Below are 25,125 nucleotides of genomic sequence, written 5' to 3'. Positions count from 1 at the left end.
CTTTTGTACAACTTTCAAATGTTTACTGAGTACCAATAAGAAACAATATAACTAACTCCACAAAAATCCAAAACAGATGGAAGAAGACTTCCTTTCCCCCAGTTTCTGGGGGTTTCATAAATCCACTCCTAGGGGATTGATTGCAAGAAATTATGGAGTAACCTGCTCTGTAACTGTACACAACTTTCCTACAGATAATGTCTTTACCTACTAGAGCTCACAGAAGTATTTCAGCATGAGAGCTTAATTCTTGTATATACAGATGATAAATTAACCTATACAATACCTAGATGTTTAAAACTTTTAAATAATAAAGTATTATCTTAAAAACCTGCCTTGTTGGACTCTGTAGCTACTTTCATTTCTATTTCATGGCTTTACAAACAATAATCATTACAAAATATTTTTATCTTCCCTCCTAATTTCTTCTGATTTTTTAGGATAATACTAAATTAAACATCACGTTCTAGGTCTGCATCTGGTCTTTCTAAGATGAATTTTATTTTCCCCACATCAGCCCTCATAGTGTTGTGCTTTGTATTGGTAGCTTGAAAGATATTGATTACACAACAATGTTTTGTCTACCACTAAGCAGTGTTGGCACAGCATCAGAGCTGTTGCTCCAACATTCCTTCCTCAGCAACAGGCTGGGGAAACAAAATCTTGGGAGGGGAAATAGGACAGCTGACCCAAACTGATCAAAGGGATATTCTATACCATATGACATCTGCTCAGCAATGAAAGCTAGGGGAAAGGAAGGGAGGGAGTGCATTAATTAATTATGACACTTGTCTTCAACAGCAACTACTACATGTACCGAAGCCCTACTTCCCAGGAAGTGACTGAACATCACCTGCAGATGGCAAGTAGAGAACAAATATTTTGGGTTTTTTGCTTCCATGTGTAGCCTTTACTTTTGCTTTATTAAACTGCCTTTATCTTGACTCACCAGATTATTTCCATCTCATTTTTTTCCCCTCTGTCCTGTTGAGGAGGGGAGTGATAGAGAAGCATGATTGACACTTGGCATCCAGCCATGGTCAACCCATCACAATGATGCAATAAAGTTAAATTTGAGCTTTGGACAGCTATCCCAGTGATTATAAAAAATTGGCAATGAAATTAAATATCAACACATGCAAAGTAAAACATGAGAAAAAATAACTGTAGCTATCTAGAAACAAACAAACAAAAAAATAAACTCCCTACTGTAGCTACAAACATAAAGCAAAGAAGTACAAGAACTGGGAGATGCTTATCAGCTCAGACTCTTGCTCATGGTCCTCACCTGAGTATTGTTGCAGCTTCTGTGCCTGAACATGTATCCCACTCATTTCCACCTCTAGGCTGACTTCCCAGGTTAAAGTGAGCCTCACCTGACCATGATGGACACCTCTGAAGACTGTCCCTAAGCCTTCTCTTTTCCTCAATGGGGAGCAGTGGGATAGGATCTTTGGACAATGCCTTGTCCTTCCTCACTGCTACCCTCCCTCTTGGCTTCTCTTCCCCATGGGGCAGCCAGCCCCTTGCTGCTCTCAAACAAGATCATTTCACCCAATGTAAGTATCAGATGACATATTTTACATAAACAGAAGGAAATTCATTTAATAAATACAATCAAATTGCAGAATATGAGCCAAGGTGGACCTAGAAAGACCTTTATGAAAGCTCCTATATGTCATGTCTCTGTCAGCTGCCTTGGAACTAATAATGCAATTACTCCAACAAGGCAACTCCCTAGGGCATTCATCTGTCAATTAGGAAGTCAAGTTTCAACCTTCAGAACTTCTTTACCTGCACAAATCTGATCCTGGAAGGTACTGGGAAAATCGTGAATGAAGAAGTGGAATTAATCGAAGATCACACCACCTTTTCTCCCACCTAAGTCCTGGGGATGCTGGCCATGAGGAACATGATAATGTATCCTGAAAAACATGAAAATGTCCTTCTCAATTTTGAACTGCATTGTAAGTACTCAGCAGATTTTGAAAGAATGAGATAGACTTCAAAGACGTTCATTTGGCAGTGTTCCATTTTTCCCAAATCACTTGTCATTAGTTTTAGTGAGCACTGCAAAGATTCTGAATAGGATCTCTATATTATTCACATTACAACCATAATTCAGTTATTTCCTGTGGCTCTGTACACATTTACATACATATCTTCTCTAATTATATCACCTCAAAACCTGGTAATTGGGAATGGAATTTAACATGTGGTGAAAAATTGTCAAAATTCTCAAAACTACATGCTTGTGATGAATATTTTAATTTTACCTACTTACAGAAGACATTGCTTATATGAAAACTGACCTTTATCATGTTTTATGATCATATCTACAAAGAATGAGTATTTAAATATCTAGAATCTAATTTGACCAGTATTTTTAAAGAATATAGATTTGCATGAGAAATGCTTATAAAAAAAAATCAGCATCTGTTTCTAAAAATACATCTTTCATTATAAAATACTTCATAAAATAGTGCTAATGATGATGTTATTTTTCTGAAAGATCATGATTCTTCAAAGTGCCTTCTCATAGCAACAAAGGATGAGGAAAAGGCTGATGTATTTAGTGCCTTCTTTACCACAGTGTTTAATAGTAAGACCAGTTGTTTGCCTGGTAGCAAACCTCTGAGCTGGAGACAGGGTTAGGGAACAGAGTGAAGCCACCATAATCCAATGGGAAATGGTCAAGAATCTGCTGCAGCAGTTAGGCACACACAGGTCTGTGGGATCCACTGAAGGATAGTGAGGGAGCTGGCACAGGTGCTGGGCGAGTCACTTTCCATAATTTACCAGCAGTCCTGGCTAACCCGTGAGGTCTCACTTGACAGGAGGTTGGCAGATATGATGCCCATCTACAAGACAGGCCAGAAGGAGGATCTGGGGAACTACAGGCCTGTCAGCCTGACATGGGGCAGGTCATGGAGCAGATCATCTTGAGTGCCATCCCACACCATGTACAGGACAAACAAGGAATCAAGCCCAGCCAGGAGAGGTTTATGTAAGGCAAGTCCTGCCTGACCAGCCTGATCTCCATTTATGACCAGGTGACCAATCTAGTGGATGAGGGAAAGGCTGTAGGTGTTATCAACCTGGACTTCAGTAAAGTCTTTGGCATAGCATTCTCCTGGAGAAACTGGCTGCTCGTGGCTTCAATGGGTGCACAGTTCACTGGGTTAAAACCTGGCTGGATGGATGGGCCCAGAGAATGGTGGTGAATGGAGATACATCCAGCTGCTGTCCAGTCATGACTGGTCTTGTCTAGGGCTAAGTGTTGGAGCCAGAACTGTTTAATACTTATTATCAATGATCTGGAAGAGGGGATGAAATGCACCCTGAGTTCCCAGCTGACACCAAGTTGGGTGGGAGTGTTGATCTGCTGGAGGGTAGGAAGGACCTGCAGAGGGATCTGGATAGGCTGAATCAATGGGCTGAGGCCAATCGTACAAGTTTCACAAGACAAAGTTCCAGGTCCTGCACTTTGGTCACAACAACCCCAGGCAGCACTACAGGCTGGGGGAAGAGTGGCTGGAACCCTGTATGATGAGAAAGGACCTGGGGGTGTTGGTCAACAGCAGCTAAACATGAGTCAGTTTGTGCCCAGGTGGCCAAGAAGACAAATGGCATCCTGGCCTATATGAGAAATAGTGTGGCCAGCAGGACCAGGACAGTGATTGTCACCCTGTATTTGGCACTGGTGAGGCCTTGAGTGCCACATTCAATTTTGTGCTCCTCACTCCAACAAGGACACTGAGGTGCTGGGGCATATCCAGGAAAGGGTAACATGGTTGGAAAAGGGTCTGGAGCACAAGTCCTATGAGGAGCAACTGAGGGAGCTGAGGTTGTTTAACCTGGAGAAAGGAAGACTCAAGGGAGACCTTAGCAGTCTCCACAACCACCTGAAATGAGGCTGTAGCCAGGTAGGGGTTGGCCTCTTCTCCCAAGTAAGAGTGACAGTACATCAATATATCAGTACAATTAAACCCGCTGATGTACATTCTTTTTAATCTTAAATTTCATATTGTTTCATGCTGGTATCCTATAATATAAATATTATAAAAATTAACCACACCTTCTATTTTTCTAGAGTGTGCATTTTGAGTAAGATCTATGGAATTATAAAGCTTTACCAATTTCAACTTTACTTTTACATACATGTTCATAAATCTTTTATGCATATGAAACAAAATATCAAAATAAATATGTTAGCTGAGCAGCAGGCTTTTCTTAGGTAGTTCACTTATTTAAAAAACTGAATCTCTGGTGAAAAATGTCATAGATTCAATAAAAAGAAATAAATTATTGTCTAGGAAGACTACGCTAGGATGTCGTTTTAAACATCTTTAATTTTTAATGTTTTCTCTCTGCTTTTGGGAACCTTTCTTCACCTGTGATTAAACTTGGGGAAAAGATGAACTGCAGTAAAAGTTCAGACACAAACTGTAAGCTTAGATATGGCTACATAAAAATGTTAGCCCTACTTTTAGACTGGATAACTCTGTGAACTATTGATGAAAAGACCAAAACCAGTCTTGTCAACATCATGTTTTTAGTAAAAATCGTCCTTCATAGGAATTAACAAGACTATAAATTAAGAAACAAGAATATGGCTGTGAGTCACAGAATCATGGAATGTCTGAGTTGGACAGGACCCACAAGGATCATCAAATCCAACACTTAGCACCATACAGGATATTCCCAAGAATCTCACAATGGTCCTGAGAGTTGTTTTTCAGGCTGATGCTATAACCACTTCCCTGGGGTTGAGCACTTCCTGTGCTCAACCATCCTCTAAGCAAAGAACATTTTTCTAATAGCCAACCTAAACCTTGCAGACACAACATTCCCTTAGGTCCTGTCACTGGTCACAACAGAGAAGAGATCAGTGTCTGCCTCTCTTCCCCTCATGAGGAAGTTGGATGAGGTCTCCTCTCAATCTCCTCCGGGCTGAACAGACCAAGTGACCTCAGCCTCTCCTCATACAGCTTCTCCTCCAGAGCCCTCACCATCTTTGTTGACCTCCTTTGGACACTCTAACAGCTTTGTAACTGTTTTATATTATAGTGCCCATCACTGCCCCCAGCACTTGAGGAGAGGCTGTCCCAGTGCAGAGCACAGCAGGACAATCCCTTCCCCTGCCTGGCTGGTGATGCTGTGCCTGATGCACTCCAGGACAGGGTTGGCCCTCCTGGCTGCCAGGGCATTTCTGGCTCACATTCAACCTTCCACCAGGACCCCAGGTCCCCTTTCTGTGACCCTGCTTACCAGCTTCTCATTCCCCAGCCTGTCTGCACATTCAGAGGCTGCCTCTCCCAGGTGCAGCTCTTACAGATCTTGCACTTGTTATAATTCATATGGTTTGTGGCTGCTCAGCCCTCAGATTTGTTGATGTCTCTTTGTAAAGCCTCTCTGCCTTTGAAGGAGTCAAGAGTACCTCCAAATTTTTGTATCATCTGCAAACTTATTTAGTATCCCTTTGAGTCCTGAACCTAGGTTATTGATCAAAATGTTGATGAGCACTGGGACTAAGATACAGCCTTGCAGAACCCAAATAGTGACCAGTCACCAGCCTAAATTCACTCTGTTGATGATAACTCTTTGTGTCCAACTACGAGCCAGCTCCTCACTGATCACATGTTTATCCAGCTGTCATAATTCCTTCTAGAAAATACTTTGAGAAAAATGAAGTGCTGTGCCATAAGACTTGTGCATAACTTAGGAATTCATACAGAGGGTTCCTTTGGTTTTACAAAGAACTCTGCTCCCATGACAAGGGAACATCTAAGAACCACATCTTGGTCTTCACTAGAAAATTTACTTTAGGGTGAATTTTAGACTTATTATATCATTAAAACTGACACTCGGTTTCAGTAAATTAGTATCAGTCTAAATGGAAACTACAGCTCATCTACATCAGTTTTCACACCTGCAAAACAAAATTCATAAATGAAAAAAATGTTTTATTATCATAAAAGCAAAATAAGAATTGTAGTGGTTAGTTGAATAAATAGCTTAGGATCTACTGCTATAGACTTTTTATACATATATATCTATGTAGACTCCTGAGAACAGTCTGCTTTTGTTGTTGCTCTACAAGTTACATATATTTTAATTTATTTTATATCAATTCTATTGCTGTTATCTATTTGTAAATTCTACTTCCTAAAATGTGTGTAATTCTGAAGGGTTTTCCAGATTATAATTGTGTTTAAATATGTGATATTGATATTTAGATCTGTGGGCTGCTATTTAAAATCTGTAATAGAAAAATATGAATGTACAGTACAACAAGATAGAAATTAGAAATGGCTGCTCAGTATGGCTTACATTTCAGGATTTTAAATATTTTTTTTAGAAATTATGATCTATAGTGGTTTATTTATTCTGTGTTTTTTTCTATTTTCATCTATTACAAAGCCAAATATTTAGCAAAAAAAACCCTTTAGAACTATATAAAATAAAGGAAATTTTGCATTTTCTGGCTAAGAAAAATTCTAAAGTCATTTGTTACATTTCAAAGGCATCTTTTACAAAATATCTGATCAGACATCTGTAACATTTTATCCCAAAGACACTGCTCCATAATGTTATCCCACTTCAGGTAAAATTTTAAGTACACATTACCAGAATTAAAACACTCTCACTTTAAAGATAGGAAAAAAATGCACCTAATAATTTTGTCCCAAAAGCTTTAGACAATGCATGCAACATAAGTAACAGAAAATAATAACATAATCTTTTCTTCCTTTTTTATAAATAGGTGTATTTTCATTTTAAGATTTTTAATTCCTACGCAGAGAAAAAAATGTAGAAGATAAAACTTTTGTAAAATCCCTACTGCCCCAGTAAACAGCAATCACATGCATCAAGGCACAATTTCAGCTGTCATAATTTGTCACACTTTAAATCCCAGCCATAATTTCTGGCTACTCTTTTTTCCCTCTACAGAACTGTCTGTCTCCAGAGTTAGCTGGAGATGTTCTGTTAATGTCCTTTATTAGTACTTCCACTTAGCTATTGTACTATAATTATTCTTCTGTCTAATTCCATCAAGGAGATTCAAGCTCTTACCGTGTTGTTGGGATGGTAGTTGAGATGCAAACCGCTGTCACATAGGGGAGAGGATGTGCCACTGCTTTGGTCACTGGGGGCACCTAAAACAAATACAAATTTACAAGAAAATTCTTCGTTAATCTATGATGACGTCATTCAAATTTATATATGTATGTATGCATTCTCCCCACGCCCAAATAACTTCTATCATATATAACATTCATTGATTTTCTCCATTAAGCCAGTATCTGTCTTCTGGCTTGAGCGGAATGCCTTTTTAAGTTAAATGGAGGCTCAAGAAAACCTTTCCTGGTGCTTTGATTAAAAAAAAGTTAATGTCTGCTTGGTAAGAAAAAATATCCCATAATGTTTCTTTCAAATTCAGCAGTAAGTGGGTAGTTGTGTACCTTCTCTGTTGGTTTTTACTTGAAGGAACTTGTCAGATAACCCTTTTGTTACTCTCAGTGGAGTTTACAGTTCTAAATGTTCTTGTAATGGTTTAGGAAATTACAGTGCTATGCCTCAAAAGTGACATGATAGGACCCATGCAAATGTACATTCCTGTGCACCACTCAGGCTACTTTGTAGTACCACAGCCTTTCATAAAAGGGACAAAGGTACTGGGACACATTTTTATTTGAGAATACAGTGCTCCAATATTTTTCTTGTTTCATTTAAATTTAATGCATAGGCAAAAGAAAAAGACAAGATTCAATAAAATGTTTGTATAAAATGCTATTTAATGATTTAGATTATTTAACTCCTGCTAACTTAAAATCAAAGGCTAGAAGTATTGAAATCAAATATTTATTGTACTGTTGCTTAAAACTTGAACAATTTGGTTCACTCTGTTAGGGAGCAAAAAGAAGAAGGGAAGCAGAGGTGGCAAAAGGCACAAGTTGATATATAAATATGCTTAGATATGCTGCAATTGTCTATAATTATGCATCCACACTTACAATTTAATATAATTAAAGTAAGACATCTGTCTCCATATGACTCTCATGGGGCTAGTTCACTAAAACTCAGTTTGGACTAAAACAAAATACTTATTATTCTAGCGTAATTTATTTTTAGGTAGACAGACATCTCCACCAAGGCCCCTGAATTTTAAACAGCAAAGTTAAGTCCTCTAAATGTAAACACACAAACTCATTTTCACATTTACAAGAAAAAAACTCCCCAGGACTAAAATACTAGCTGATGCTGCCCAAGAAACTAATTTTAAATACTCTGCACCGGGATGTGAGCTATTGCAAATTAATGTAATTCTACTGTTTCACCTGCAACTTTACTGACTCACGCCAGACAAATGCTTGGTTATCTGTTTTTCAACCATAGATAGCAATTTTTCTCTTCGGGTCAGGTTACACAACAGCCCTGACAATATGGGCAACTCATATTCAGGCAGCAATGCTGCTTCTAAAAGTTGTTGTCAATCACCCTCAATGCACAGTAGTTTCAGAGGCTGCAAGTGCTCATGGATACCGAACTGAGGGTTCTTTTGGCCAAGCAATAAAGGCTTACATGCACAATCTTCATTCAGTGGCAGTTTGAGAAAAGCAGGTGCTCTTTTCAGAAAGGACACAGTTAGGGTCACTTCTTCCCCTGCATTGCGAAGGACCTGTACCTGGAAAAGAAATATAGGCAGACACCTTGAAAAAAAAATCATGACCAAAAAAGCATTAGCAAATGTAAGCAACAGCACACAGATTTCCATACCAGAATATAACTGCCTGGTAGTCTATTGCAATTACATTTGCTTGAGAAGAAAGGAAGACACAGTGCTTGCTATGTGCTTGTCTATCATGTTTCTAGGCACACATATAGTTAATGGGGTGAGGGGGGCATTAGCTCCCTATATCGGTACTGGCTTTGACCTTTGCTGTTGCAGAACTGCTCCTTGAAACTATTCAGTTATGTTACTCTTTCTTCCAGATCTGGAATCGTCTCCCCTAGAATGTATTTATTTAAATTATTTTTTTTTTCTCTACACATATGTTTTCTCTTGTCTTACAGATCCTCAACCAAAACAACAGCAGCAGTTTACACAGCTGTGCCATAATCCTATGAGCAAGTCTTTCCAACACTCAGAGTTAAATTTATCTGAAGCGCTCCAGCATGGATGAGATATCTAATCTTCATCACAGACACAGAGGAAAAGAACCTATTTTAAGCCTTAAATCTTAGATAAGCATGAGCTTAGGTTTTGCCAAAGGGCAGTTTGCATTTTAGACACAGAATGTGCAAAGCACCTATCCAGCTGTGAATACTTTCTGCCTTCCTGTAATCTCCCATAGTTACCCCTTTGGTTTTGGTTCATCCTTTAGCTTTTGTGGGGTACAGCTGTAGACACCCCAAACATAGAGCAGTGAGGAACTCCAGGCACCTCCCAAGAGTAGCAGTAAGGAGGCACAAAAGCAACTAAGCAAAATGCTATATTAAATAGCTGAGGAGGAATATTTGAATTGGCTTATGCAAGCCAAGAAGAATCACATGTCTTTCAGAGAACAACCATTTCCTGTTCTAGCTCTGTAACTTCAAAACTCTTTAAGGGCTGATTTAATTTGGACTTACAGTGACAGAAGATTGCACCGTGCCTCTTTGAGTGACTGTGTTCATACTGTGCAGAGAGTCAGCTCAAGAGCTGCTACACGGTAAGACATTAGGCAAACGTTTTAAACTAGCACAAATCTTCTCCCTTTCTGCTGTGTAGCTGGGTAACACACAGGTAACCCTTCTGTCATGCTGCTGCCTGTGAGAAAGCTTGTAAATAATTTATGAAGCATTGCTAGTTTTTAATTATGCCTGTCAATAATCTACTCAACAGATTTATTTACATGCATGTGTATAACTATACACTGGGATGCTTTCACATGGAATCACTGCATCATTATGCTGTTAACTTAAAGCAATTATTCAGGAAAAAATGTCAGCTTTGCCTTGAAACACAGTATTTCCTACACTGTGATGGTTGCCACAGAGGACTAACAATGTGATGACAGAATATTTGATTCAGTAACCTAAATTTTAGGGTTGCTATTGTTTAAAATAGCACACCAGTTGCCAATGCACATTTTGCAGTTTAGTATATATTTATTTGTATGTGTGCAAATAAACACAGAAACATGACAACAGATTTAATAACTTATACTGGATGCCAAAAACTTCATCTGCAACACAGAATCATAGAATCATTTAGGTTGAAACATGAGTCTCTTAGATGAGCAGTTCCCAGTTCTGATACATTTTCTATCTCTAAATTTGTAAGCCACAATTATTTCATAGAAAGCTGACTTGTAATGTGCAGAAAAGTAGACCAAGACTCCAAAGTCCTCAATTCAACCAGAGGAACCATCCTATATCCTCAGTCTCCATAGAAATCCTTTTCCTCTCTTATGTATGTCACACAGTTCAGAGTAGTCGGAGCCGAAACAGAAAGTTACAGGTGTGTTGTCTGTATTGTTTTGACAGACGTGCACAGACAAAGAGCAGGAAAATACAGCTACTCTCTTCTGTTAAAATGAAGTATTTCTTTTTACTCAGGAACAGAGAATAAATAAGTGAAGAAGTTACAGCAAACTTTAATTTACAAAGTCACCTTTTAAAATAAGTGGATAACATCTATGAATGAAGCTGAGTAACTGCCCTAAATTGTTCTTCCAATGTGTCTACATGTGTCTACATCATTTCACTTGACAATATATTGCTTTGTAAAGCCTGTAAGAGGCCATAAGTAGCCTACTGTGACCTTTTTATCTAACTTCTCTCTCCCTCAAACCTCTTTATCTCATAGGATGAAAACTTAAAGCTGGAACACATTTCAATTGAAATCAGCAATACTTATATCAGTGAATTGTATATTTGAGTGTATGAAGCATATAATCCAGAAAGTGACTAGATTTTGACATGCAGAAAAAAGGCTAAAGAGAGATAACAGATTAAAAGAGAAAACTACTAGGTAATGATTACAACAAAGAGCAGATGAGTTATCGATCCCATTTTGCTTACTTTCTAGTCATTAACAAAGTCATTCTGGGAAATAAGGTTCAGTAAAGAAAATGAGAATTTTAATTACTTTGCCTTCTTCTAGCTTTCAGTTGAAAGTGTTATTATTATTTCACATTCTTTGTCTTTACTTTGCATAAGAAATGAACAATCAAATTACTAAAGATAATTCTAGCCACAAATAATGGTCTGTATCAGTACTGAATTTAAATCAGGGCCTCATTCTCACTGTGCATAAATGGTTAATAAAAGTCAGTATTACTGAAACATAGCTATGTAAGTAAAGAGATTTTCAGTTTATTACTGCTAACAGAGAAGCTGTCTCTAAATTTGCATAAAATAAAAATATATAAAACATTTTGCAATTCTGGTTCATGGCAAGTGGAATACAAGTCAGCAGTGCCCTGGCAGCCAGGAGGGCTAACCTTGTCTTCTGGATACAGCATCTCCAGCTGGGCAAGGGAGGGGATTGTCCTGCTCTGTTCTGCACCGGGGAAGCCTCACCTTGAGTGCTGGGGGCAGTGTAGGGCACCACAATATAAAAAAAGACATCAAGCTACTAAAGTGTCTAAATGAGAGCCATGAGGATGATGAAGGGCCTGGAGGTGAAATCATACAAGATCACTTGGTCTGTTCAGCCTGGAGGTGAGGAGACTGAGGGGAGACCTCACTGAGGTTTTCAACACTCTCAGAAGAGGAAGAGGAAGGGCAGGTACCAATCACTTCATTCCCAGCACCGGTGACAGGACTCGAAGAAACAGCATGAAAACGAGTCAGGGGAGGTTTAGTTTGGATCTCAGGAAAAGGTTTTACACCGAGACTGGTTGAACACTGGAATGGGTTCTTCAGGGAAGTGGTCAAAGCACCAAGCCTGACAGAGTTCAAGAAGTGTTTGGACTACACCCTGAGGCGCATGGTGTGATTCTTGGGGTGCCGTGCACAGGAGTTGGACTTGATGTTCTTGATATGTCCTGCCAACTCAGCATAGTCTATGATTTTCCCTAGTATGTGAAAAGAAGTAAGTGAACCCAAGCTGTACAAAGTGAACAAGAAACTTATTTTTGAGGGAATACTAATTTTGATTAAATATAAATCATGTTTTCAAAAATTTCAAAACAACAATGAAGCAACTTCCTAAGATGATTTTTATCATATATGGAGTTTGGCAAGGGTGAGAAAAATCCCCAGTGCTTAATCCAGGGAAAATTTGTATGATAAAAACTCAGTAACAGACCTAACATTTCCAATTTCTAATTAGGTTCTATGTTCTCATTGTATGCCATGGAGAAACTCCATTTAGAATAGATACAGCAATTTCTAAAGCAATGCATTCTGAATTGCAGAAAATGCATGACCAGACACCATTAAAAATTTTGCTTATTGTTTGTATCATTGAAAGGTAATGATCTGTTTTATTTCAGGAGGCTATTAGACTATTCAAGATGCATTTTTTGATGTTAATATTTTTGAGATATTCTATGAAGCCTTAGATTTTAGGCATTTGAATTGACTGATGTCAAGTTTTAATTTTTCTAGTTAAAATGAATAATAGCAACACTTAATATGTTGATATAGAAGTTGTACTGATTAAACGATGAAAAGCTTTTTAGTACCTCTCTTACTGCTTTATTTAGCTTTATTTTTAAATTTCAGCTAGTGAGTAATACAAGCTATTTATTTGTTGGTGCACAGCATCTAAAAAAGTCCTCCCTGTAAAATGAAGAAGCCATGACACTGAAAAATCTAAACATCTCCACATCAACATTATGGCTATATATATTAAATTCCTGCTGCTGTTTTAAAATCACACACACACACACACACATATATATATAAGATGCAGAACGAGTTCATGTGGAAGGAACTACACAAACAGAAACATTAAATATCATCAATAAACTTTCTCATGCAAATGATAACCTACCACTGTGACCAAGAATTAATTTACTTCTACCACAAATAGCCCAATATAAAGTTAGGATGTTCATGAATGAAGTGAGATAGGCAAAAAAAACAAATTATGCATGTCTGAGCCAGTAGTTGTGTGAAATAGTGACATTAAGAGAGTCAGTTTCCAGAGCGACAGTGAATATATTTCTATGCAATTACTGTAATGACTGTAAGGGGGCTATTTGAAAAAGTAAATTTTATGGTGATGTGTGATATTGCTAAAGAAAATATCTACATAATAACAACACTAATCTGAATTTTTAACAATGTCTACAATGATACTGCCTTTTAATTTTATAAATCCTTTTAAATTCCCAGTTTAAGGAAACTTTTGAGCATATGCTGAAGTCTCTCCCAATATAATCAGGAAAGCAATGAAGCATGAAGTCCCTCTGATTTCAGCAGCATTCTTTCCTGAATAAGATTGTAAATCCCCTCTCAAATTACCAGTGAAATTTACCTACCAATAAAGCACTAAGGATTTAAAACAGAAAACTTCTTTAGATCCCAAGATCTATGTGCACTTGAAGTGAAGCAAATTTCACTCTTCAGTTTTTAAAGAAGAATTGGTAAATACCTTGAACTATAAACATTGGGAAAATAGAAAAAAAGAGAAAAGCAGAAGACACCTTTCTAGCCACTCTACAGTTACACAATGCACAAGTGTCAAGTCCATCAGCAGATAACACACCACACATTTTAACACAATCACACAGAGGTCAAAAGCTACAAGGCTTCATGCGCACAACTGTCTTGAATTTGTGTTTAATTCAAAAATCAACTGCTTTATTTAGTAAAAGCCATACAGTTAATACAGAATTATTAGGAACAGATCAGTGCATAGTGAGTTTTTAATTCCTATGATCTAATATTTATCACAGAATTTGCCAATAATTGAAATTAACCAAGAAATATAATGTTAAGAGATATCAAACCTTTGTTCCTTCAGACAGTTTCTCTTTCCAACATACAGAGTGAACTAGAACACCATTTTATGACAAAAGCTCCTAGTCAGGCTGCACAACTAAAAGTATACTTCAGACTATAGTTTGACACTATCACAACTGTACATTTTAATTTTTTGCTGTCTGGCTGCAAAACCCATGTTAGATATTTAGACACAAACCCAACAGGCTGCACTCTAGAACAGGGGGCTATCTCAAACAAGGGGACGGGAACTACAAGGCAGAATGGTGTACTTCCCAAGAACACAGGAAGACATGCCCTTCATTCTGAGCTCTCTTCTGCTTGTATCCTGCTACTAGCACTGTTTAGACAAAGGGCAGGGGGATGCAGCATCATAAGAACTTACAGCAAAGACACCCTCCAGAGCCCACCACTAAGGAATTATCCTGAAAAGTGCAGATAGAGGTTTATGGACATGCAAGATGGCAAAGCAATGGAATTGAAGCAGTGGTTGCTTAGTGAATGCTCCAGCTACTAAGGCACTACACAGAAGATCATTTTAGAGTAAAATACACAGAGATTCAGGGTTTGCTTTTTGACAAGTCCATCTGACTGGTCACTTACAAGGAAAATCACTCTTGATCCCAGGTAACAGCAATGTGTTTAAGCTCGACCATTAGGTGGTTTCTCAGATGTACAGCATCATACCAGTCTTCTTACAGATATAGATATATTCAGACTTCCTTCATTGATCCTTGCTCTACCTGTTTTCAGAGGCTCATGGGCTTTAGTCACAGAAAATTAAATGATCCTCCTTTAAAAATAGATGTCAGCATCTTTCAAGTCTACATGCCAGATAGGCCACTTATATTAACTAACACTGAGAGACATGTACAGAATTTCCTTCACAGGAATGACTAAAATAATCAGATGCAAGCAATATGACAAGTGTAATGAGGTGGTAGGAGAAAGAAATTAATTTAATAAAAATTTGCTGAAAACAATTAACCTACAAAATAAAAAAATAAATCCACCAGGCAATCGAAGACCAAATATAGATCACACAGAGAACATAGACTCCTGTCAGTTCTTTCTTCAATGCACTTCCAAGATAAATATGATACTACTGTTTCTTCAGTGATCTATTTGACATCAAGTTGGGAAAAAAAGAATATGGTATCAAACTTTTTAAGTCTAACACTTGTGGAATTTCTAAATTTGTCTAAGAGATCTGACAGCATCTTTCTCAAAATCTTTAAGCTTTGTTATGCTCCATAATCAAGACAAAAATGTTTATTACTCTTTTAGTCAGAATAGTAGTATGCTGCAACTAACCATTGCTTAGTTGCATGTTTATACTATGAAAAGTAATATAGCAGTGTCTTAGGAAAATATATCAATGCAAAAAAAATAGTAAAAGTCTGCAGCAGTATCCTATTTTTCTTTCATTAATCTTAGTATCAATAATGTCACACAAAAATATTGCAATAAGTGCCGATTTTGCATTCTTAAGTCATGTACCTTAATTTGGAATTTTGTTTCACTAAAAGCTACATGTACTGGTCATCAAAGTTCATATTAAATAATTAGAAGGCCATTACTCCAATACAGAAATTATGAAAAGCAAGGAATTGGAATTTTAAAAAATGCTATGTCATCCAAAATTGAGAACACACCCTGGAGGCCATTACTCATAGGTCTTACAGGACATCACGGGTCCTTGAAATGAAACATTTCATACAATATTCAGAAATATAAAAATTAACAACTCCTAAATAGATTCCAATTATAATACATTCTTTACCTATTCTATATATCCCAGTATATTCTTTGAATCATCCCAGATGGGGCTGATTGTAGTCCAAATGCTCATTTTAATAGCAAACAATGGATCCTGTTAATGATTCTCAACCTATGGACTACTACTGGTGTGGGACTGTGAGCCATAGAAAAAACACACAAAGATACATTTAATAGCTATTCAGCTCTACATGATAGACAGCTATTCAGGACAAGAAAATACTTATGAAAACACAAAAAAAACCCTAAAGAACTAGAACACTTCAAGCCAAACTCTTTCCAAGCTTTATGAGCTTTTTTTGGTATATCTATTTGTAGTGAGTACATGCCAGAGTTCAGAACTGTCTATGTTTTCACATTATCTGCTCTATGAATGGCTCTACTTCTCCAGGATTATACAGCTACAGTAAACGAACTTTGTAGTTCCACAGTTTTACAGAGTTCTCCACTTTAAACACTCACAGATGTTCCACTTTTTAAATGTGATTATGCTGCTGGGCACCTTCTCCCTGTCGAAGTTAATTCATGAACACATATTTTTGAATTAGATATGTAATGGCTTCTAAAGCAACTGGCTAAGAGGAACAAGACAAATCTCTTAAAAACACTGAAAATGACAGAAATACCAATAGCATTTTTCTCAGTGTGGTTGAAATTAAACAGCATGTAATTTACAATTTTTTTTCATATGAAATAGGAAACTTGAATACTTTTGGACAATAAAAAAACTTTAAGATCGTTTTCTAACTGTAAATTACAATTCTATGAGTCTTAGAAAATCCCCACTTGTATTTAGGCAACCTACTCAACCCCACCATTATGTTATATGTTCAAATGTTATAAATCCATAAGCCTAATTCTGATTTCAACTAATTTGATTTACATATATGCACACTTCCATTACAATTGTATATATGTCAGTAGACTTCTCATCAGTATGGCTCAGAAATTTACACTGGAGCCAGATTTTGTTTGGGATCAATTTAATCTACATTGTCAAAAACAGATGTTGACCAAAGCTGCTTTGGGAGAAATGTGTGAACCCCTTAAGCAAACACAACTCCTGCAAAAATGAAGAAGCCTTTACACCAGTGTTATAACAGCACCTACTGACTCCTACACAGCTTTCCACAGTCTTGCACAGCATCCTGGTGCAGTGGTGTGTACAGCCAGATGAACAATAGGCTTTCCCATCAATCTACAGAAGATTTCTTTTTTAGGATACAAGGTTTTTAGACTTCGTAATAATTGGAAAGTAACTGTGAGGGTAGCCTATGCTGACAATATTGTTTGGGTTTTTATTTCCTTTCAATTAGTTATGGAGAATATTCAGAAAAAGCTGTCAACATCTGTAGCACCTGCTCCACATGTTAAGCAGGCTCTAGAGGCTCTGCATATTTACCTTCAAAAATGCATGATGATTCAAAGATTTTTTTCTTTTCTTTTAAGCAGGCCATATTTTAATACATAGATGATATGTAGAAATTCTTCCTACTCATAATATCTGCACAAAACCCTTGTGTAATCAACCTATATTACTCATGCAAATAGTATAATTTTAGTGGATCTTAGTCCAATATAATATAAAGTGTTGAGAATAAGTCAGAACTGCAATTTACTAATTATTTTTAAGCTACCAACCAATACCTGGTGGTGCTATTGTCTAGTAAGAGTTTCAGATAGTAAGAGACCAATAAAAACATGTTTAAATGAAAGCAGAAAAATTTAATATGACACATTCTCTTGGACTAAAAAAAAATAAAAATTATTTAAGATATGTATAATATACACCAACTAAATATCCCATCATTGCAGATTTCCCCAACATCTATTTAAGCCATATTTTGATTACCATCCATCAACCTGGAAAAAAAATGACAGACTATATGGGAATAACACTGATATGAGCTGCCCCAAACAAACTAACTCAGTGCTGTATATAGGCCAGAGCTTCAGTCATTAAATTATTAATAAATGAAATGTGAAAACCAGCACAACAAGTAATAATATTCATACCTGTTATGTAGAATATTAAGATTTTGCTTGTGGCCTGCAAGTGTTATAGCATACAGTGCACAAAAATGCAATGACTATTCTAGAAAAAAATAGAGCATATAATGCATGATCTATCCAACAGTGTAAGGGAAGACAACACAATCCAGCACATAATCATGAGCTGAATTGAAGAAAAACATTGTATATCACCTCTTAAAAACAAAAGCATGTCTTAGCAATTACCCAGGAAAACCTTAGAAGAATGACCTAGCACTTATGACTCTCCACTCCTAAAACAAAAATCACAAAAAATACAAAATATAGCAAAAGACTAAAGATACTACCCATGTTACATAAAGAAAAATAATCAGCAATATTTACAGAATAAAGCATGAGTTTCCATTTATCCTCATGATTCCTAGACTTACCCAGTTACAATTGGAATAAAGATCACTAGAAAAACTCTTATGAGTGGATATGTATTTTTCTTTTGCTAGAAGATATTATACTAAAAAAAAAAAAAAGCTTCACACAGAAGTTTTCTTTTTTCTCTTTTTTTTTTTAGGTTATTGTAAAAATCAAAACAAAGCAGAAATTGGAATTTTCTAGTTTTTAGTAAACTGTGACAGAAACTAGACAATAACTTGGAATTAGGGTCTCCAGATTTTTCAGGTAATGTGTTATAATCTAATTATTTATTTAAAGAATTGATAGTTTGTTTTTTTTTTTTCATTACACACTTTTTTTATTATAGAAATTATCTTGATTGGGTTGGATTTTTTAACCCTAATTATTAACAAAACAATGAAGCTGCTTAATAATCTATTAAAGACATAAGAATTTCCTGCTCCTTTAGTCAAATTGTTCCCTCAATTCAAATTTACCAGAAAAAAACCAGCTCTCCTGGTTGAATTCTATATGAAATTTCTAAGACAGCTACTAAACAAGTACATTTTTTTATGGTTGCTATTTTTGAAAGGCTCATTAGTGGTATTCAAAATGCATACGCATTACCAGACTGTATAACCTGCCAGCTATTGCTCCTGTTCCTAATGCTTGAAGAGTGAGAAACACCCAGTTCAAACAGCATTTTGAAGTACAATCTTAAATTTTAAGACATTTTATGAATAGAAATATGTCCACAATTGCTGAAAACAATACAAGTGTTGCATGGCTTGAACATTTTGCCTGACTTCAGGTCTGGAGGACAAAAGAAAGATTATTCCCAGAACAAGAGTTTGCTCACACTAATCCCACTGCAAGGCTGGGGTCAAATACACAGCTAGTAGCAAATTTCACATTTACATATTCTATATAAAATTTGCTGTTGGCAAATATGACCTTAACACTTAGTTTTCATGAATAGTCACGCTAATCAAGAACCAGAATATAAATGCTCATGGAAAATTAATAAAGAGTGGTCCTAAAGAGTTTGAAATCAGATTCTAATTCTATATTTGAATAAATATTACTGTACAAACTTATTCCTATTTGTTCAGTTTTAAATGTTATCAACTCCAATATGACAAAAAAAAATGATTCCTGAACAAATTTGTATTTGCAGTAAAGTTTTAGATCAATATAAGCAGTTAATTCTGCTAAGCTTCTTGGCTGCTCAGGAACTAATCTCTGAGAAAGATATTTTAGTACTTCAGGGAAAGTGCCCAGTGGGAAAAGTTCTCAGCTGAGAAAACACATAAGAATTCTGTGATTCTATAACAGACTTTCATGCCATTTAATGCAGTGGCAGTTTTTCTTCTCCAGATTAATTGCACTGCATCTCGTTGAAGTTGAGAAGATTACTTTGTTTTTCAAAAATATTTGTAAAAAAGAAAGTCCCTGATTTACTAAAATACGTCAGTTCATAATTTTAGGCAAATACTTATGTATTCTGCTAAACTGAGATCCAATATAATTATAATTATAATTTGAAAATTTCAGAAAACATATTGCCTTAACATTTTTGAGATCATTTTCATCAGTGTCTAAATTTTAAAAGTCTTGGAAAAACTGGATTTGGACATACTCATGCTATATTTAAATTAACTGGGGAACATTTATAGATATTTTGGAACCAAAAAAGATTAGCTTGTAATTCCAAAGAAATAAAAAAGAATTTGTATTTCAGCACAATAACAAAAAAGTGCTGAATTATAGTTTTAATCAGTTTATGGCATGAGGTCTTTGTAACTTTCAAAATTAAGTGTAAATCTGATATATGAATCAAAACTGATTAGACTACGTATCCAATTGCAACCTTTATTTTACCTTTTCTTGTTTTCTTAATTAAGCAGTAACACCACAGAAATCCATTATTGCCAGTAGTTAATTACCATTTGAGACTATAAAATCTTATAAAAACAATAATTTATAGACTTTAGAGTGGATGTCTTTTCCGAAACAATATTTACATCAACAATAAAAGAAAATAAGAATTATTTGTATAATTGTATTACATTGCTGCTAGGTTATTATGCCAGAATATTACAAATGAATGCACAAACTATAGGCTTCACTTTTAGAATGCCCAAGCCTGTCAAATAATAATAATTCTAATTTTACTATTTTCTCCATGCTCTCATTTTTACAAAATTCAGAAAACAAGAAAAACACTGCTGATGCTACATAGCTCCATGATATCTAATAAACATATACAGATGCTTTGACTCAACAAAGCATTCCCCCATTTAGATAGCACTTTCCTGTTGAGATATAAAGATCCTGGAGTACTAAAAGCTGCAACTGTAAAAGTAAAATTAAAACTTTAAATGTTTTAATATTTTCAATCTCCAAAGCTCCCAATAGTTTAATTGGGAAAAAAAAAACCCAACAACTTTGTTTCACAGATTTGTTGTTGCCATTGTTGTGAAGCTGATTCAATTTACCCTAAAACCCCACGTACTGATTGATGGAAAAATGCTTTCTAGTCTGTGAAAATCTTGTGACCTTTCATGGTGATTTTAAGCAAAATACTTTATCTTTTGGCATTCATTATGGTAAACTTTATGTCACAGCAACATTTCTCTGCAATCACTGATTCAGAAATCATACATGACCTGAAGTGCACAGGGGTTTTTGAATGTTTTGGATTTGATTTCCCATGTAAACATGACTGAACAAAAGATGTCAAAATAACTTCAAGATACCTGAGAAATGGTGGAGATTTTGTGAAACATGCCTGTCTCTCCATTTACTATGGAAGTACATCATGCTCAGAATATTATAAAAAAGGTAGGCATTTCAGAAAATCTTGAAACATCCTCATTACTTCCTACTGCAAGCCAATGCTTAAATATGGGAGTTTTTTTGATGTAGAACAGTCCCCTGAACATTCCTTTTAACCAGTAAACACAATTAGAATCTTTTAAATGCCCTCAATCACTACTGGCTTGACAAGGGCAAATGTAGTGGAATAGATCTATGAACATTTTCTAGATCACATTTAAAAATATATGCCATTATCCTGATAATGCCAATTTAGCCTGAGGAGTGACTATTTCCCATTTTGCTCAGAAATGTATTAACAGCACAGGGAGGTAACTCTTGCAGGTCTCTATACAAAAATCTAGAGAACATGTAACTGTTGTAATTTTTACTGAAGAGCTTCTTCCCTCAGTAACTAAACCTATGCAGAAGTCCTTCGTGTGACCTGTGAAACTCTTAGTACTGCAAGCTATTTTACTGGCCAGAGTCTTCCAAAACAGCTAACAAGAAACAGGTAGTACCAAACTGAACTTGTAAAACAGCATCAGTAATATCAGGGCAAAAAGAAAAAAAAAAAAAAAATGAAGAAAAAAAACCTCCAGAAATAGGCCCAGTGCTGACAAAGAGATACCAAAACACCTGTACCATACTGTACCATACTAGTGGTTGAGAAGTATGGGGTGGGCCATCTGGAAACTTCCATGTATCTGGCTGGAACAGGCCAACACTGGATACTATTGAAAAATTATATAGAGTCCATTCGCCTTTCCTCTTCCTCCTCCACCGAAAAAACTGTCAAAAGACAAAGACCCAATGTAGAGAAAAAAAGACCTAAAATATGTACCGGTGTTAGATAACCCCTGGATTAAAAATTTTTTCCTGGCACCCATTTGACTTTACTACAGCCAGAACAATGACATTTCTGAAGAGCTAAATCAGGTTATTTTAACTGCTGGAAAGTTGTCAGAAGACTACGTATGTGCACATTTCCACTTCTTTGAGTATGCCTCCTACTTGTGACTCCTCCTGGCTACTTAAGTGAGTACACCTGCTCTACTCTTCTCACTGTTCTCTCAGGTCCACATCAAGACATTACAAATACAGAAGTTGCTTTGTAGAGGTGAACATTTTCTTTCAGTCTATATGACATGGTTGTTACCTGATTAAAGAAAATATAACTGATGCCAGTTGGACAGTATTTGCTAGTAAATTTATGAGTAAATGGAATCTTCTTAATAGTGACCAGAGAAGATAATTTCCATGTCCATAGGAGTTTTCATTTTTCCTACATTAAGTTGGAGTGTTTTATGTCTGTTTACTTCTGCCTTTTGGAGGCTATGCCCAGAAAGGAAAACACTAGGTCCCTGAACTAAAGTCTAATTGAGATGTAGCTCCATAACTGGGAGATGCCGTGCAGAATGAAATATTTGAAAAAGCCTTTTGGAGGGTAAAGTGCACACATGTACAAATAAACATGAAAATATTTCTATTTGCTTCCTAAGGAAGCAGAGAAACCTGAGCCTTTACAGTAAAAATATCAATTTAAACAAGGTCACAAACGAAGTATATATGATGGTACACACTTTAAATCCACTCCTCAATTGTTTCTTTTCTTTGCAGCTCAGGCTTTCAGAATTAATAGACTTGTATGACAAAGGAGGAACCAAGGGCAGTTATTTGAAGGATGTTGTGCCATAACTGGTGATTCAATATTTCACTCTATCCCACTAAACCCTAATGGATTTTTGCTTTCAGGACCGTAGCTATGTAATAAGGAAATAACAATATTAATCATGTAGGCTTGGTGTTAGTCATGACGGCATGTTCTACTCCCTTCTATTAAAACTCAGCAGCAACGATGACTAGTTTTAAAAGATGAAATCTTAATAAAATTACTAATAGATCTACAGGTATCTTGAGAAAAAGAAATGAACATATAAATTAGGAAGACTAGCAAAACATTAGCATATTTTAAAAGTTTAAAATCATAATACTTGAATAAAGTCAAGTTTTACTGAGTTTGGCACAATTTAAAAAATAATTTAAGCACTAAAAAACATAGCTAAAACCAGATTAGAAAAGCAGATGAACACATATTAAGAATACTGCTCCAGGATATATATAGATTCCAGGAATTTCCACCATACAGCTGCAAACAGTAGACTATTTAAAGATGCTAGGTTCTTTTCCACTTGATGGACACTTACTTCAAATCAGTACTGAAATATTTGACAGATTATTATTAGCTCAAATTTCATTAGCATTATTATATTCAATAACAGGTATTTTCATTAATTATGCCAGGGTAGCTAAGGTGACATCAGACTATTATTATTATTATTATTATTATTATTAGTAGTAGTAGTAGTAGTAATATTAATATTAATATTACTACTACTACTATTACTATTGCTATTGCTATTATTATTATTACTCAAGTCTTAGATGTCAAAGAGCAGCTGTATGGAAAGAATAAAAGTATTGGATTTCCAGAAATTTACATTTGCCTATTAAATTCAGACATTAAAAACTGCAGACTGATTATAATCATAGAAGCTGTGCAGCCTCCACATTTAAGGTCACCATTCAGTCTAGAGGGGAAAGGATTAAATGGCTGTGCCTTGAGTTATTATAAAGTACAGGATCTCTGCAACATGAGAAAGTGGTAATCTGTGTTTACAAGTCTCTGTTTTCACTTCATGAAACTGCCAAATATTAAAGCAGAGATACCTTCCTATAACAGATTCAGAAGTACTTCATATAATTCAGAGAGCAAAATCTGATAATTGTCTAGGTCTCTGTTTCATAGTTAAGGAAATGAAAATAAGATAAAAACATAATTTACCAAAAGACACATCTGTAAATTCAAGGTGAAGTGAGATTTCAGATCATTTGGTTTCCAGCCCTGTCTTAAAAATACAATATGCTCATTCTTCTGCTTAAAAAACATTTACGAAAAAAATCGCCAAAACTCTTCACAATGAGTTTTAAAAATCAGTTTGAATGAGACCATAGTTTTAAAGAGAAAGGTCAAAGTAAGAGTTTTATTAGCTGCAGATGATTGCAGTTAAGCAACAGCAATCCCTACACTGTCATTTTCAAACAACATAAATGACTCATGGAGAGTCAGCAGAGTTAAAGCCCTGCTGTGGATGTTGAGAAAAGGTGGAAGCAAAAGATTTAGTGCATAAGGAGGACATCTCACATCAGGTCATTCTGCTGGAAAAAAATAGTGTATTGTGCAAAATGCAAGCAGTGGCTGAATTGAACCACGATGCTACATATGGTAGTTACCTTTACATAAAATCCACCAAAGCCTGAATATCCATTCTGTCTTTATAGCTACCTGCCACAATATTCCTGTTACTTTTCAAGGAATGCCCAAATGCCACATTAACTGACACATGCGAGCTACCATTTTTCATTTGAAACATTCCCTGAATGTTCCTCAAATAGAAGAAATAAGAAATTATTTCATATCCATAGTCATTTAATTCCTTCTATTTCCTAAGAGAAAAAATCAGATAGTAAGATCCAAAGAGATACGTAACCACAGTTATTGATACTAAGTGAGATGTTTTATTCCCAGCATTAAGAACAGAGACAATCTTAAACATATCACCCTTCATTCAACTGGAATTCTACCTTGGCTCTAGACAATTTGGTGCACTACAACCCTGAACAGAAGATCCAACACAAGGTTTTTGGTAGTATCCAACTGAACTGACATACTCTCCTACTCGTAGCCCCTCAGAAGTGGTTCAAGGCTCTCTCACTCTCACACTACATACAAGTTCATATTGCATTTTTTGATCTGGAACTGTCAGTTTGAGATGCTGAGAGATATTTTTAAAGATAATTGTTAATTTTTTTTCCCCTGCAGCCTCCTCCTGTATGGACACTTCATCAGAGAGAGCATGTCTTTACCTTACCACATGAGAGCTCTAGGACTGAAGCAATGTTGTGCTGTACTCAGCTGGGGAGCTTTACAACCCAAGAGAAACGACAAGCTGACAGTCAGTCTAGAACCTCATCGTGTGCTCTGATGTTATGGACAATATTTTCACCTTCTACAAACAGATAACTAAGCTCAAGATTAAGTGATTCACCTAAAGCTAAAACAATAATCAGAAAGTAATCATGTAAAGGCTTCCAGTGAAGCACATTAAGAACTGACTAAATCTACCTATCTAAGCTTATGAG

General features: G+C 36.0%; 1 protein-coding gene across 1 annotated transcript in view; it reads right to left on the bottom strand.

The window, feature by feature from the left end:
- The window catches only part of SNTG1 (syntrophin gamma 1), a 168,264-nt gene that overhangs the window by 92,594 nt on the left and 50,545 nt on the right, over positions 1 to 25,125 (bottom strand). Inside the window, exons 7-10 of the mRNA XM_062513798.1 lie at positions 21,568 to 21,714; positions 8,587 to 8,689; positions 7,078 to 7,160; positions 1,795 to 1,925 (exon numbers count right to left, since the gene is read on the bottom strand). Coding sequence (XP_062369782.1) covers positions 1,795 to 1,925; positions 7,078 to 7,160; positions 8,587 to 8,689; positions 21,568 to 21,714 — 464 coding nt within the window. The remainder of the gene's footprint in view (positions 1 to 1,794; positions 1,926 to 7,077; positions 7,161 to 8,586; positions 8,690 to 21,567; positions 21,715 to 25,125) is intronic.

This window comes from Cinclus cinclus, chromosome 1, assembly GCF_963662255.1.
Source record: "Cinclus cinclus chromosome 1, bCinCin1.1, whole genome shotgun sequence".
In the NCBI taxonomy this organism is placed as follows: domain Eukaryota; kingdom Metazoa; phylum Chordata; class Aves; order Passeriformes; family Cinclidae; genus Cinclus; species Cinclus cinclus.
Note: the sequence above shows the minus strand (reverse complement) of the source record. Positions and strands in the feature narration are given on the sequence as shown.